This window comes from Chanos chanos, chromosome 5 (assembly GCF_902362185.1).
Source record: "Chanos chanos chromosome 5, fChaCha1.1, whole genome shotgun sequence".
NCBI classification, from domain to species: domain Eukaryota; kingdom Metazoa; phylum Chordata; class Actinopteri; order Gonorynchiformes; family Chanidae; genus Chanos; species Chanos chanos.
The window spans coordinates 4,804,448-4,821,312 of NC_044499.1; the positions used below are offsets into that span (position 1 = coordinate 4,804,448).

The following is a 16,865-nucleotide window of genomic DNA, read 5'->3' on the forward strand; positions in this document are numbered from 1 at the left end:
GGATCTGCCACCTATTCTTTAAGTCTGTCATTTGGTGGAGACTTTACCCTTGTCATAATTCAATAAAATGTGAACTTTAAGAAATGGGTATGGAATCAGGGAAGTGTGGCTTATCAGTAAAACATACAAATTATCAGCAATTAAGTAACCAATGAAAAATAACTGTCTAAACGTAAAATTAAGTCAGATTTCTATACAAATATCAATACATTAGAATGTGATTGTTACTTGAGTAATGGATTTCTACAAACCCCATAAGACGACCCCCCCCCCCCCCCCCCCCCCGTTTTGTGTTATCAAAAGTGCCACAAGGGTTTGTTCTTTCTTCATACCCCCCCCCCCCCTTTTATTAATAAACCAAGGACATTTTGAGGACATTTGTGTCACTTTCATTCAACAATAGAGGACTTTTGCCAGCACACAGACAGTCCCTCTTACACTTGCACACAAAACCAAACTCAAATTGTACATTCACTTTGGGGACAGTCCGATAAAGTCATCAACTTCTTAACTTATATTTACTTTAACCAGGAAGACAGAAGAAGAAGAAGAAGAAGAAGAAGAAGAAGAAGAAGAAGAAGAAGGAGGAGGAGGAGGAGGAGGAGGAGGAGGAGAGCAAATAGAGCCTCATTCAGGGCTTTTTGATATGTGTGGGCCAGTCATGTCTCGAATTGCCCTTAATGAGTTACAAACAGAATGTTGTTCATTAAAAAACAAACAAACAAAAAACCCCCACAACAAAACAAAACATTTGAGCTATGAATAATAATTACGTATCAATATACATTGCTGCCAAGACGATAATATATTAGTTATTACACTTTTAAACTTCACATTTTATGTGAAAATAAAAAAAAACAAAAAACAAACAAACAAAAAAAAAACAGTACACCAAGTAACAAAAGATTAGAAAAAAAACAACAACTTCAAAACGTCAGCCTCGGCTGCTCTCCGAGATGCCGGCCAGGCTTCTGGCTTCACGCTGGAACGGTAGAACTTTTCATACAATATGTAAAGTCCTGTGCTACACAACAGACCGGACTAGACCAGGGGTGTTGAGTCACATCTGAAAACCAGTTCAGATTCAGAGGGGTCGGGTGGGTATCGTGTAAGCCTGACGGCAGGGTTAGGGTCAGCTGTCAGGGTGTTCAGTGACGCACAGAGCGTGAGGTGTGGGCGTGTCAATGAGGTAGCACGTCTTTGCACATGTGAGGAAATGATGATTGTGTGCACAGTAGTTACACTGTGGTTCCTAAGTGAAAGAGTGCAAAGAAAATGTAGTGGCGTGATTGGGTTTTCATATCATTTGTAATAACTATATGCAGTTCCTTCAAAAAAAAAAAAAAAAAAATGCTGGTTCCACTTCATTGGAATTAGCCTGAGGAGAGTTTGATGGTAAATTTAGTAAATTTAAGCCGCTAATTAGCCCTAGAACGGGGGGGTCTAAGGTAACCCATACTGGCTTCACAAGCAGGCTTTCTGGACATGTAGGAGGCAAATTTACCCCCAGGTGGAGGTAGTGACAGGGGTAACTAGATCACATATCCCTTCGGGTGGAGCACAATGTCATGGGGGCGGGGCTTAAGTTCCATGGTGCCGTTCCTATTTTGGAAGTGACTGCTCATGACCTTTTTGAGCTGATTCCGGTTCAAAGCACCGTCAGTCTCCTCCTCCTCCTCCTCCATTGTGTCCGCCCTCTGTCTGCACCCTTCAACTGTCAGTCCTTCCATCTCTCCATCTCGCACAATCCCAGAGCTGAGAGAGAGAGATGGAGGACTCTGGTCTCTGTGAAGTCCAGAATCCTAAGACAACAAGTAAGGAAGAGGAGGAGGAGATGGAGATGAAACAAACAAAAAAAAAACAAAAAAAAGGGAAAAAGGTGACAGGAAGTTAAAAGAAAGTCAGGGTTTGGTATAAATTTTGCTCAAATGAAATATTTAAACTGTTGTTTTTTTTTTTTTTCCTGTCTATCTTTTACTACAGGTTAATACGTTAATGATAGTAAGGGACTGCGTTGAACCAGGGAATGAGAGTGAACTGTGTGAACAAAGTGCTTTTTAAAAAAATGTATAGTTTTAAATCTCTCTCGCTCTTTAATGCCATGAAAGATGCCAGCACACGCGCACGCACACACACACACACCCACACACACACACACACCATAGATGCCTGGCTGTTTCTCAGGTAGGCCTCCACTTTTTGCCTGGTTTTCATATCCATCTGTCCATTTCTCCTGCTCCCGCGCTCCGAACGGGAGACTGGGTAAATGCCGGGTCGGCTCACGCTGTCGGGCCGTCCGTCTACGGTCCATTCTCCCGTCAACACCGAGCCCTAATGGGGGAGTGGTGGGGTTTAAGGTTATGGCAAAACCCAGAAAAAAAAAAAAAGTCAAAATCCACTCACCAATCAGAGCACAGCATTCAATAAGAGTTGTCTTATGACATCATTCAGAGGGACAAAAAAAAAAAAAAATGGCCACATGAGTAAAACAGAAGATAATCTCATAATATGTGAGATCATTATCAGCTGTTGAGGTAACTTCATGTCGTTGAAAATATTACACAAGGCTGAATGTTGTGCTGCGATGGAAAGCTTCATACTAATTCATATCAGTGTGTCTCACAGAAGTCTGACCACATCCCAGTGCACTGTGGGATGATACCACATACTGTATAGCATTACCACCAATCGAAAGGAGGGAAACTGTCATGGTTTCCGTCCCAGCGCGCGTGGTACAGGTCGATTAAGATTAAAGATTAAATCTCTGTGATCGCACACATACGCTGTGGACAGTGAGCAGTGAATTGGACCTCTGCATTTAACCCATCTATACACACCCCAGTAGTGAGCACACTCAACCACTAGGCACAGGAGCAGTTGGGAGTTAAGTGCCTTGCCCAAGGACACTTCAGCTGTTGATGTTTTCCTGCCGGTCTTGGGAATCGAACAACTGACCTTTTGGTCACAAGCCCGCTTCTCTAACCACTGGGCCAAGGGCTGCCCAGAGTTTGTCCTTTGAGCAGGATATTGCTGATGACAACGCTCAGCGACTGTACAGACATATCAAAGCAATGCTATACTAACAATCCTATCAGCTAGATCTCTGTAATGCGGTCTGTTATAAGTCAGTGACTCACGTCTAAAGAAGCAAGACTCTTCTGCATTACGCTCTCTGGCCTCAGTCCATAGTGTTCACTCTGTTACATACAGACAGAGAGAGAGAGAGAGAGAGAAAGAGAAGATAATTGCATTTTTGAGTGAATGAATGTGTGTGTGTGTGTGTGTGTGTGGATGTGTGTGTGTGTGTGTGTGTGTGTGTGTCCTAAACACTGTACCTGTGCAGAATTAAGTCTCCTTATGGAAGCGTGTCTGGAGAGGTTGTCCATCTCTATCCTGAGATGGAGAAAAGAAAAAGGGAGTGAGAGAGAGGTGAGGAAGAAGAAGAAGAACGAGGGGGAGGGGGAATCATGAACGGGGGGGGGGGGGGTGTTAGAACTGAAAGAGTAGATTTTATTGGACGGGAAATTATTTGGTAGAAGTTTTACAGACATACGTCTTCTGACTCAGCGCCCTCTTCAGCCTCCTGTTTTTGCGTCTGTGGTGATGGCGCACTACAAACACGACGATCACCATGACAACGACCAGCGCCCCTGCTACCACGCCCACTATGACAAACATTTGATTATCACCAAATATGGCAGCAGGAGACCCCGCTTTTGCAGTACCTGTTTGAGTGCAAACATCCCCCCACCACCAGAGAGAGAGAGAGAGAGAGAGAGAGAGAGAAAGAGAGAATTACAAAAATATCAAGACATGTGACTGTGTAAAATACAGCTCCACAAAGTAATGGTGAGAATTTGCCACATGGGGGCAGTATATACACTACTGTATGGGTTTACTTAAAAACGGGTCAAGTCACTGTACGCAAGGAAGAGGACTGACACGCAAAACAGCCCGAACAGGACATGAAATATAACATGTACGCTACAGCTGTTCAAAACTGTGTTTCTGTCTGAAAAATGATTAACCTTTGATTTTAAAAGTCACATTTCCGCTCCATGAGAATCAGTGTGGTCATTCACGTTAGCGTCATTCCTAGTCATACAGAGACAAATCTGGGAACAGTGAATCACATTCAGACACAGCTGAGACCTGTGGGTTTTTTTTTCCCCTTTGCTTTTGCTGTTACTGTGTGTCCTCGTCAGGTTTTGCTAAAATGATTCACTTATTGGCTGATTTAATGCTTGTCTTACCTCAGGCGTTACTGGTCCTATACTCTCCCCTGAACTCCCTGAATGATTTTGTTCTAACCATAATCAAACACAACTGATTCTGAGATTCAGGGTCTTCTCAGGACCTTGGTTAGTCTAATCTGGGGTGTTTGTTTATGACCGAAAACAAAAGTATCACACAGGTGTGGGCTAGCTCTCTGGTGAAACTCAGACTTAAAAAAAAAAAAAAAAATCAGCGTAGTGTTAGATTTTTCTGCTAAATGTCTGTCAAGGGAGAAGTGAGGCCAATTATACTGGCCTAAAAAGGTTTTACGTTGCCGAACTCTAAGAACTCCAAAATACGGTATCTTGATGATAAAAATAAAAGCAGTGTTAGAACACATCTGGAAAAAATGAAAAACTCATTCGTATTCATATTTGTATTGGGCCAAGGGCTGGTTCAATCAATACAAAATAAAATTCAGCTCTCATGGTTTCCCAGGCTTTTTCTTCCACCTCTGATTTCGAGATGTGTTTTCCTTCCTAAAAATCTGATGAACTAACTCTTCAACTTTGATCATTTGAAACCTGGATCAGATATTAACACTAATAAAAAAAACACTTTTGATGTCAAACACACGCTAAAACACTTTCACCTGGCAACACGACCGCAACCTCCGTTTTTGATGACCCGACAACGTTTGTGGCGACACATTCGTACAGGCCGCTGTCGGTCAAGTTCAGGGGCCATTTGAACACCAGCCTTGGCCCCTCTGCGGAGGCTCCACTTGGCAAAGCTCCACCATCCCTACAGAGCAACAGGAAACAATCACACACACAGTCACCAAAGCACATCAACTGACACTTCAACAACGTCTATCTACAATCACATCAGTGTTAAGAAATACTCACACACACACACACACACACACGCGCGCACAAACAGGCCATGACCAAAATACATTAACCGAAAACTCGACAGAATCAATCAACGGTAACTTCAGTGTTCAGAAATAATATCGTAGCTGAATGAGAAAGTGCTTTTCCGACTGATTTACTGAGATTTATTCATTCCGGAATCCAGATAAGCTAACCTGTCGTGTGAGCCACGAGAAGAAGAAAAAAAAAAAACCTCTATCTTAATGTATCATCTTTGGACAGGAACTCAGTCAGAGCAGAAGACACACCCCGAAACCAAACGCCCTAAGACAGATCCCACCAAAAGCTAAACTCCATAGAGAGAGAGAGAGAGAAAGAGAGAGGTCACGTTGCCATGACAACAGCGTGCCGCCCATCAAAGGCTTCTCATGTTGCGCCCCGCATGCTCTGACTCTGCACAACGCAGCCAAACTGGCCACAAAGCACTTTTCATTCAGCATGAAGGAGAGAGAGAGATGTTCGGGGTATCATTTCAGCATATCACACAGTCACCTAACAAAAAAAACGTTCAGACTCATTTACCAAAGACGCATCAGGCGATATTTAACACGAACACGCCGCGTCAGACTCAAGAATGTTATTATCAAATAACTCCTGTAAAGCCCCCCACAAAAAAAAAAAAAAAATATTGTCATGATTTCATAAAACAATTTTCAGTGCATGCACAAACAACACCCACCCAATAAAAAAATTTAAATCGCTGTAGTACTTGGTAACATGTCCGGTACAAAGCACTGTTTCAGCAGTTCAGTTAAACTACTCCAGTTCAGATGAAACCAAAAACCCGCTAAATGCTTACACAAGAGAAACAAAAGAGCCAATTACACGTTCATCAGTCTTTGTTAAGATGCCATGTGCAGTCTCTTTAATTACTCCTAACAGCGCGTAATTTTTTTCCTCCCTGAGCTTTTCAATCGTCTTTAAAGCAAAGCAGTCATTTAGGACTTAGGATTAGTCTTCTCCTCCTCCTTCCTCCCCCATTCACTCCTCTCTCTCTCCCTCTCCCTCTCTCTCCCTCGCTCCGTCCCACCATTTCTCAGTGACTTTTTACTTTTCTTTTTTTCGTCTTGTCCACCCTCCCCTGTGTGAAAATACCCCCCCCCCCCGTTTTTTTTTTTCCTTTTTTTTATCACAGAGTGCAACGTGACACCACAGCTTTTATTTTACTCTCAAAAGAACGTAGAGAACAAGCATCGTTCTTCCCGTCTAAAACCTGGGCTCTGTGTGTGTGTGTGTGTGTGTGTGTGTGTGTGTGTGTGTGTGCATAGTCTCTGTTGTGCTATGGATTGTTTGGAATGGTAATGTAACAAATCCTACTTGGGTTTGGGATACTTGAAAGGACTAATTTTCCCCAAACACCCTTAATAACACAAACAAATCACCCTCCTTTTCTATAGCAGTCACATCAGCTGGGACGAGCATCGCTGAGCTGTCCAGCGTGTTGAGAGTGGAGGGGGTTACCATTTACCTAAGCACACGTCCAGTTTCCTAGGCTACCTACCCAGACGCCCCCTCCCCCCCCCCCCACTTCCTCTGCCTCCGCCCCCACCCCGGCCCCAAGCAACGCAGGCGATTTCCTCTGACCTCTGGGTCACAGCCGATGTTTTCTTAACGTGAATTCTGGTTCCAAGATGCAGCATGCATGTCTGCATTCTGATGCAGCACCTTAACCTTAACCGGTCCGGCAACTCGCTCTCCTCAGCTATTTGAGTTTGAATGTCGTCCAGCCGGGGGAAGGGAGAGAGGTGGTGACAGGGTAGACAGAGGAAGAAAGAGAGATAAGTAAAAAGAAAGAGAGAGACAGACAAATGGAATGACACAAAGAGAGAGAGAGAGAGAGAGAGAGAGAGAGAGAAAGACAGAGTGAGAAAGCAGCTTGCAGACAGAGGGAGAGGCAAAGGGTGAGAGAAAAAGAGGTCGTAATAGTAAAGAATAGGTGAGGACGTGCAGACGAGTGAAGACAGACGGTGTCACCTGGTCCATGTGAAGTGCTGCGCTTTGGGGTTCCCTCCGCCCTCACACCTGAGCCCAGCTCCTGTTTTACCGACATGCCACTCCTCAGAATAACCAGTAATCACTGCGTTTGGAGGATCTGAGATGTATACACAGACACACAATACACACTTCAGCATACAGGGAGCACAATAGATCAGTAAATAAACAACATCTCATTGCATGACAGCAGAATCATAGCGTTTCTATGAAAAATAATCTAAGATGAACAGCGATGTTGAATGGAAGACTCACACTGCACATTCAGGTTGTTCCTGACCCTCTTGGGTTCCTTCAGAGCCGGGTGTGAAACCAAACAGTCTAAAGGACGTCCGTTCATGTTTCGCAAGGGGTGCACGGAGAAGGTCAAGATGACCTTGCCGCCTTCTATGGTTTTGGCTTGTGATTGGCCGGGCACATCTGTGTCCCAGGCAACCTGTGGCTTGGGGCGGCCCACGGCACGACAGGTAGCGGCCACTTGGAACGTGTTCCCCTCCGTCAAGGTCACGGGCTCCACTGAGGCTATGGGAACCACTGAGGAGAAGAGGAAGAAGAACTGAGTTGACATCAGTTAATGTAAAGCCTACACCTTAACGACAATTCACACGAATTGCGTTAATTTAACCAATCTCGCCAGTGGACTTTAGGCAGAGTGCAGTACAACACTGTAAGTGACAGGTATATTTTATTACAAATGATCAGAGAGCTGACAACACTTTACCCGGACAGGAGAAGTATGGGTTTCCAAAAACAAAGACAAACCAAACACCGCCCGGTGACGAAAATCACCACACCTTTATCTCACAGAGATGACGAGTCAGATAATTCGAAAGTGTAATATCAGGTTGTACATCAAAAACAAAAGAGCCAGTATTAGATCAACTTTTCAAGATGTTTCTCATTTAAAACTCACAGCTAAAGCTGCAGTTCTGTAGGAGGAAGTGATGTGATCTATATTTCTAGCAAGCACATCTACGTGTGAAGAATATAATGCCATTCATCTTAGTCTTGAACATTCTCCTTCCCCCAAGGACATAGACACTAATGTTTTAGAACCAAAGCCTCTGGAAACGCAATTACAGAGCGCTGTCAAAGGTGAAAGCATGTGAAGAACTTCCATTTACTAAACACATTAAAACATCTTCTAACCATTCAGATCCTCTCGCCAAATGCAACTGATAGTTTCCAAATTCAACCCAACATTTTATACATACTTTGATGGCAGAAAGGCAAGTTTTTCAACATCTCGTGCTCACACGGTGGGATAAAGATCCCACGCCACCTGCAGCAGCTATGCAGTACGAGCCTCACTGACTACATGATTACAATCTCTTATCACGTCTTGTCGCAGTGAGTGAAATAAGCATCGTTTGTTGAAACAACGAAGGGTGTCATGAGGTAAAGTCTAAACGAATCATCAGATTAAAAAGTGTTCAAGGGTTAGGAAAAGAGAAATGAAACTTAAATGCTACATGTCAGCTATAAATTGTGCAATTTATAAGTACTAAACTGTAGTCACCCAAACACTTAAGGACTGTATGAATGTTTTTGTGAAGACTGATGAAGGTCATGCCCAGTAGTTATAGAGTAAGCCTTGTTACAGCAATGTTCATTGAAGTACCTCTAGTGTGAGTCAGACACATAGCAATGCTGGTGAACAGCATGGATGAAGGTATGGGAATAAAAACGTCCACAGTCAAGTAAACCATCCCTTCAGTTTAAAGGTTTAAGCTGGAGCTGATTTTGCATTGCGACATCACAACACGGCTGGTGTTGAGGGGAATGTTGAGGAAATTTAAATTTTTGAACATTCTACCAATGCAAGTCTGTGGGATATTCTTTGCTGAAAAATCATTCCTTTTGCAAAAATGGTGTGGTTGTGGGTGAGAACTGCAGGAGACGATGCATTGTGAAAAAAATGAAAACAAATTAAGATGAAAACAAAACTGGAGCAGAAGAGGAGGATAAATATTGCAAAGCATCAATAAATAAACTGAATGAGCAAGCAGAAGAGAGAAGAGAGAAGAGGAGAGAGAGTGGGTAAGAAGGAAAGGTAAGAAAGGAACAAAAAAAAGTGGTAAAAGCAGAAGATCTTACTCCAGACTGTGAGCTGGATGCGTTTTTCGAAGTTTCCGGATGGGAAGGTGGAAATGTGGCAGGTATACTTGGCCTCGTCCGACTCCTTCGAGTTTCGGATCAGAAGAGTGCAGTCGTGCAAAGGTGTGACATTTTCAAACTGCACATGATCCACAAAACCAGGAAACTCTACCATACACAAACACACACACATGTCAACATAAGATTTGATAATTGATATGTAAAAACAAATAGCTGGAGTCCAGTATTCTGCAGAAGATTCTACTGGTCGCTTCCTTCTTCCTTCTTTCCTCTTTTTCATAAAAACACGACAGAAAGATCGGGCAATATTTTAAAAAAAAGAAGAAAAAAACGTAAAATACCAAATTACAAAATTCTCAGTGTTGCAACTCCGATTGCAGTAATCAAATGTTGTAATGTTCCTTGAAGCATGTAGGTTGCGTTTTCCTTGCTCTCTCTCCTCCCCGGACGATTTTTCTTAAACCTCTTTCATTTAGGCTATTTGACGTAAATTAAAGCAGCCAAAACAGTAGCTAAAAGAGACGCTTTGTCTTTTCGTTCATCTAGACAGCTGTACAGACTTCTGACGCTGCAAGTCACGCCAAGGAAAAGAAGAGCAGAGAAAAGCCAAACAGCTTGACCTCAAGATGCTTGTAGTGATGAGGAACGCATTATCTGCATTTTGATTTATTCCACTTTATTCTCTCATAACCACCTTTTTGTTTTCCTCCACATCAGCGACATGAGAATAAACTTTTACATATTATAGTTAACTGTTGGCCGTCATCAACAGAAATCTCCATTACTGTGCCCAACATTTATGAAAATGTGTTTATTTACGGCTGTATTCATCCATCGCTGTGGATTTTCGGCTGTATTGCTGAGTTTTAGGGGATTTGCCATGTTAATAAGTTTAAGACACTTATTCCGTTTTCTGAGTAGCATTTCGTTTAAGACGGCAAACAAGCTGAGGATGCAACTTCAGAGCTCTGCAATGGGGCAGTGTATGTGTGTGTGTGTGTGTGTGTGTGCGTACCTTTCGTCCCCTCTGTAATGTGTGCCATGATGATATGCTCCTCTGCCCCACCTGGCCTCATTCTTGACCAGGTGACCTGGACCACCTGCTCCTCCCCCTGCAGTCTGAACTGGCAAGGCAACCTGGTCCCCGTTCCCTCCATAGATGTAAGTGAGGCAGGGGAATCCAAAAACTGTAAACATTCACACACTGAGAGAGAGAGAGAGAGAGAGAGAGAGAGAGAGAGAGAGAGAGAGAGAGAGAGAGAGAGGAAATGTGAGAGAAAGAGAGAGAGAGAGATGCAGCAGCTCTGTTTAATCATGTGTAGTATTTGAGAGAGATTTTTGTAATTGTTTAACTGTATCAGTGTGTGGGTGAATGGGTGGGAGACTGGATGGTATTGTCTGTGTGAGTGTTAATGATCAACTTTTTTCTCTTTTAATCCTGACTGATCACACCAGACACACACAGAGGTGTCACAAAACACACGGAAAAAGACAAGGACATTTTAAAACACAAACACACACACACACAGTGGTTCTCTGTTCATTTCTTGCGCATTACAGTGTTAACTATCCCTTTACTCCAGTAAAGAAGATTTGCCCTCAGGGACACAACAGGCCAATACACAAAAAGTCAAAACAAAGAAACAAACAAGCAAACAAAACACACGCAATCCTGCCACAGGACATACAACAAACATAAGACAAATCTTGCATTTCCACATTTGGCCAAAGACAAACGGGAAATCACACCCACATAGCAACAAGAGTATTGCTGGGGGGTGTCTGTCTTACACAGCCACCTACATGCATTTTATTTGTGAGCATTCACTGTGACTGAACTGAAACTGCAGTGAGTCAAACCACTGTGCATTACTCACCCACTGTTTGTTTCAGTAAGAATGTGAACTGACTACATTCATTAGTGACTTCTGCGGCCAACTCAAACTGACAGGCATCAAACACTTCCCACACATGGTGTTATTAACTTATTATCTCGTGGTCAAATAGAGACCACTCACACACACACACACACACACACACACACACAGGTTTACCGACTGTCTGTGTCTATTCAAATGGACAGGTATTTACCATATCGCTACATCAAATAAACACCAACGAACCCATATCAAGTGAATGGGGAGCTTCTGTGTACATTACTGATGGAGCATTAAGCATAAATCAGTTCTTACGACTCACCCATAACTCTCAGTAGTATCAGCCCCAACAAGACGACCTGTCCCGACATTTTTCTCGTTCGGTTGTCCGGTAGAAGTGGGGCCCAACTTCGGTCTCTCCTATCCGCAAAGTACTGATAACGCCAACACTAAGTAAATTGCCTAGAGTCCGGCGATTCGTAGGCTGAAAACGTAGACATACCGTCCGAACGATCTGAGGAGTGACAGCCCCCAATAGTATCCAATGCAATGCCTAACTTTCCTTTTGCCAACACTCAAGTTAACACCTGCAGTTAAGATTCTCTGGAACAAGTCAGTCCACCTGTGCGAGAGTGGAAAAAAATGTCACATTTCCGACTGAGTCACTTCAGACAACCGCGGGTGACCAATTTTCATGTAAAGCATATCCCGAGAAACGGATGTATACCAAAATATTATTGAAAAAAAAAAACTGTTTATTTCACAGTGTCACGAAGACGCCGGTTACAGTCCGCTGTAAAGAGGACTAATTTTTGGTTTTTCTCTCCGGAACGCGTGGTGCCAGCAGGTAAAGACTAACACCTTACACCTGTCTGCTCGCGTGAACTTAAACACCCTCCCCCTGTCACCTCTTGATCTTGAATTGGTGTGCCGTGTACCGATTTCCGTCTGTGGCCTAATTCAAAACGAAGTGACCTTTGCTCTGTCCGTGGATGTTAGTTGTAATGACAATTTTACCTTCCGCCGCCGACCACAGCCTTGATTGCCAGTGTAAAGCTAGGTCCTTGTGTGTCTTTTAGCGCAGACTCACTAACCTACAGTTTTGGAGAAAAAAAATAGAAACCGCATTCGGACGCACTGCTCCGCGTGTTTTCACGCTGTGGCTATGTTTATTTTGGCAGGTAGCATTAAGAGAGTTTGCACAGTTACCCTGTTAGACTACCAAGACCACGAACCAGAAAAACTTGTTCTGATGCAAATAATCAGTACACGCTGTCTATGCTGAATCAAAACTGTTAGCAATAGCATCTCCGCACAGCTACCTCAACTCAATAATCAAAAATAATGAACTTCAGTCGACCAGTTGCATGCCTGACGTACGTCCACAAATATCTCCGCAACGGCCCTATTTGAGGCAACATTATACTGTGGATGCAACGGCATCTAGTGGTAAAACGCCATCATGACAGATGTCACTAAAGTGACCCCCTGTAGAATCGAAAAATACATGCCAGCATGTGTACTAAATAAATAAATTTTTAAAAAGACACAGAACGTAGTCGAATGGTACGCAAATTAACCAAATTAAAACTGAACTGAGGTGCGTGTTTCTTGAGATTGGTGACTGTCATGTTTTTTTGTGTGTGTGTTCTAAATAAGAATATCTCGGTTGTTGAGTTCATCACTGTAGGAACAATTGTTTACATTTTTTTTTTGTATCGTATATGGTGATGAGCGTCTACACAGGAAACCAAAAGCAGTGTTCCCATGAGTAGGCCTATTGGAACTGTCGGCTTACGATCCACACGATAACCGTTCTCACCCGGTTTATCCACTTTATCAACTTCCTGAATTGTCGTCTCGGTACGTATTTTTTAACCTGCAAAGATACATAAAGAGTGTACATGTATATTAAATAGATGTAATTATTCGCATATTAAAGTTTAAATAGGAATATGAAACGTGGTTCCAGAGTAAAAGTACCGTTTTATTAAATGAGGTTCCAAATAACAATCAACAGACATTCACATATGGTCAGTGATAGCACAGATGTTCAATTGAATCGTTCTGCTGAGACACAGTGCGAAAGGCTTGATCATTGTATTCATTTTAAATAAAAGGCCGCGATATACATCATTTATAAGGCAGCAAAATATTCTCCAGTCTATTCTACGTTATTTATATGTACATAAAGTACACGTATAAATAATTCAGAACCATATATTGTCATACATTAATATTCAGTAACATTCTTAAATATTTACAAACAGCATTATGTTTCCGAACAAGAATTAATGTGACAGGCAAAGACGATGGAATGCATTAAAAAAAACCGTTAAGCGTTAGACACGTTCGTTTTTCAAAAGCTACGCTGCGTAACTGTTGTGGTCAGAACACGCGCGCTGTACTTGAATTGACAGCGTTCTGATGGGAGACTTAAAATCACACAGCTGCTCCTTTGCTCTTCACCTGCAAAGTCTCATAAGTTTCGTTAGGTCGAGGACTTAAACCCTGAGAGAGAGACAGAGGGGGGGGGGGGGGGGGGGGGGTGATAACTGTGAGTGAAGCTGTGTTTGCGTATATGTAGTATTAAGATTCTGATTTTATGATTAGATATAGTTACACTGACTCCAACTCTTCTAGCTAAACACATATATTAAGAACATGAACAGAGGAGAAAAAAAAATTAAAAAGAGAAATTTACCTGATAGATGCCTTCTGCTTTTTCCTGTTGCTGTGAAAGGATGGATTGTTGGACATTAATACGCTTGACAACAGAACAAAATCAGATCTAAACAGGAACATCAAAATTTCCTGGACTCAGTTTCACAACTGCGGTAATATGCTCCTTGACAGAAAGAGAGGCATGCATAGCTCACATCCTCTTTCTGTTCATCTTTCTCTCAAACCCTCTGCACCATCTCCTCTGCCCTCTCTTTCTGACCGACTGAAAGAGCGGCTGAAGAGAGGGGAAAAGGAGAAGAGAGAGAAAGAGAAAGAGAGAGGACATTTTTAACCACGCTGACAGTTTTGTTTGATCAGACTGAGGCTGCTGGGTGTGTTTGATTCGTTTCAAAGCTGTGTCACTAGAATAAGGATTAGGGATTAAGGATTAAGGTATAGTAGAAAAGGGTACTGCGCTACAACAGGCCTATAACTGGATGAGGGTCAGGTATCATGCTCAAATCTCACAGCTGCAGATGAGCTGGTAAAGACAAGTAAGTACGTATAAACAACCTTGAACACACTCACACATACACACACACACACACACACACACACTCACACACACACACACACACACATACACACTCACACACACACACACGCACTCACATACGCACACACATACGCACACACACACACACTCACACACATTCTTCAATGAGACACACATACATATCATTTACCTCTTTTCCAGATTGTGGACGCATCTGACAATAATAAAATAGAAATGAAGAGTCATTCTCATTACACAGTTACACTGCCAACTCTATTAGCAGAGAAATATTATAAGAAAACAGCTATAACTCTAAGAATGAGTAAAGATCATAGAATGGAGAGAGAGAGAGAGAGAGAGAGAGAGAGAGATAACCAAGGTCAGATAACTGCTGTGTTCTTTTCACTTATTCCATGTCTTGTTTAATAAGTTCATTACGAATTCCAAATCTCTGCGGAATTATACATAGGGGGTTTTTTTTCGTCTCTTCGTTTGTTTTTTTTTAAAATATGCTTTCACAATGTCCATAGATTTAATGAAATATGTTAGCCTTTCCTGGCGATTTAATACTTTGGAAATACTTTAGACACATGTAACTCAGGTTGTGCAATCTGTCTGAGAAAAAGGAACCAGTGTCATAGACCGTGACGTCTTCTCACACCCCATACCATTTTTTCTTTGCATTTTGTCTTTTTCGAGTTAATTGTGCAATCGCTCCTCAAAGTCTTTTGGCAAAAGAACTCGAGCGTGACAGAGTGTTTCCCCCACTGGGGCAAAGCTATGCACAGGCCCATCCCAACGCAGCTGTCAAAGAGGAATCTAAAGTCTGAACCTTGGACTGTTTTTCACCTTTTCTCATTTTTTATCTATCTATCTATCTATCTATCTATCTATCTATCTATCTATCTATCTATCTATCTATCTATCTATCTATCTATCTACCTATCTATCTATCTTGTCTTTGTGTCTGTCCGATTATTATTTCCTTACGTAAATATCATACACTCTAGGAGAATAATGTATAGCTCTTTTAGTGCATCAGACAGAGCTGAACTAAACCGCATAATGTCGGTGCTGTAAGCTCTAAACACGAAAGCTGTGAGAGAGAGAGAGAGAGAGAGAGTGTGTGTCAAGAGAATGACAGGATATGCTTATGGTATTACTTACCCTCAGTCTGCAGTACAGCACAGTCAACACCACACCATAGATGACCAGAATCGCGTCCAGTATGTAACAAAGCTTCCCATCGTCCGTCGCCGCTGAGGGAGACGAGACACACACGCAAACACACATGCACTTAGTGAATTAATATGCATTCCAGTGAACTAACACAGTAGCACTTATGAATTCATTGTAATGTCATTGTCATGTAGGAGTCCCCTTGCGATTTCCTCCAAGATCTACGCATTTCAAGCAATAATTTTTTTGCACTTTGCAGCTAAGCCTATTGTATAGTTTTTTGCATTTCGTTGTGTCAATACACCGGCCTTTGTATAATGGTGTACTTAATTACTGGGCTAATACTTAGCGCTGTTCAATATGTAATTCTCAGTATTTTGGTCAGAAACTAAAGTTTTGTCAGGTTACAAAATGCTTTTTTCCCCCCCCTTCACAACAGAATATCCTATTGGCTTTTTCCTCATTTCATACATGCCTCCTCTTTGACACATAAAGGCTGAGTTTTGCCAGGCATGGATCCTTCACAATCTGTACACTCATGTTAAAGATTTTTGTCACACAAGTCTTGGATAACAACAAACAAACAAACAAACAAACAAAATCTCGTAACTGTCATTACCAGCTTTTCCACAGCCTCTCTGACCTCAGATAAATCCGATCTTACGGTCTTAGTCAATTATGACGTTTGGAGACTGATCGACCTTGCTGATAGCATATATTTTCCAGTCCTCCTAATTGTCTTACCAGTAGTTCAGATATGTGAAAGCCTTTTTAACAGCTTTGTTCCGCTGCTGGGTTATTTTTACATCACATCGAATCAGATGTTAATTACAAAGGAACTTTGGATATTTAACAATAGAACTTAACAATAGAGCAGAAATCAGTTTAGCACAGTTAAGTGTATGTTTCTGGACTCAATTACTTGCAGTTAATCTGTAACAGAACATCATTATTACTACAGGAATGTTTATCACACATCCAGACCAGCTAATCTCTTGTTCACTCTCACAGAATTAAAAAAAAAAGAATCTAGAATATATTTTTCGTTAAGGAAAACAAAGGAAATATATAAAAGCAACCAAACGTACGAAGCAAAATTGTAGATAATGAAAAGGTTAATTCTGAAGAGGACTAAAATGTCTGTCTGTCAGAGAAGAGTGGAACCTCTTACCTGCACTCCCAAAATTCAGGAAAAGAACCAAAAACACCACTGATCCTTTCATTTTGGCCTTTTTTTGGCACAAGAAACTGAAAAAAAAACCAAATGTAAAGTAGAGTTGCCGCTTTCTCACTCTCTTTCTCTCTTTCCTTTTAGACAGCCCCGCAGAG

General features: G+C 42.0%; 2 protein-coding genes across 2 annotated transcripts; both read right to left on the minus strand.

Moving 5' to 3' along the window:
• Positions 1-1,397: 1,397 nt before the first annotated feature.
• On the minus strand, positions 1,398-11,765 carry nectin4b (nectin cell adhesion molecule 4b). Its single transcript, XM_030775581.1, has 11 exons — positions 11,460-11,765; positions 10,276-10,464; positions 9,240-9,407; positions 7,398-7,676; positions 7,125-7,242; positions 4,868-5,019; positions 3,554-3,725; positions 3,336-3,393; positions 3,138-3,197; positions 2,161-2,331; positions 1,398-1,802 (listed from the first exon to the last, which is right to left on the minus strand). The coding sequence occupies exons 1-11, from the start codon at positions 11,506-11,508 to the stop codon at positions 1,533-1,535; spliced, it is 1,686 nt and encodes a 561-aa protein (XP_030631441.1). The 5' UTR covers positions 11,509-11,765; the 3' UTR covers positions 1,398-1,532.
• Positions 11,766-13,194: 1,429 nt separating this feature from the next.
• fcer1gl (Fc receptor, IgE, high affinity I, gamma polypeptide like) lies at positions 13,195-16,865 on the minus strand. The gene is made up of 5 exons (XM_030775582.1): positions 16,708-16,865; positions 15,525-15,616; positions 14,548-14,571; positions 13,842-13,871; positions 13,195-13,648 (listed from the first exon to the last, which is right to left on the minus strand). Exons 1-5 carry the CDS (start codon positions 16,757-16,759, stop codon positions 13,580-13,582), a joined length of 267 nt encoding a protein of 88 aa, XP_030631442.1. The 5' UTR covers positions 16,760-16,865; the 3' UTR covers positions 13,195-13,579.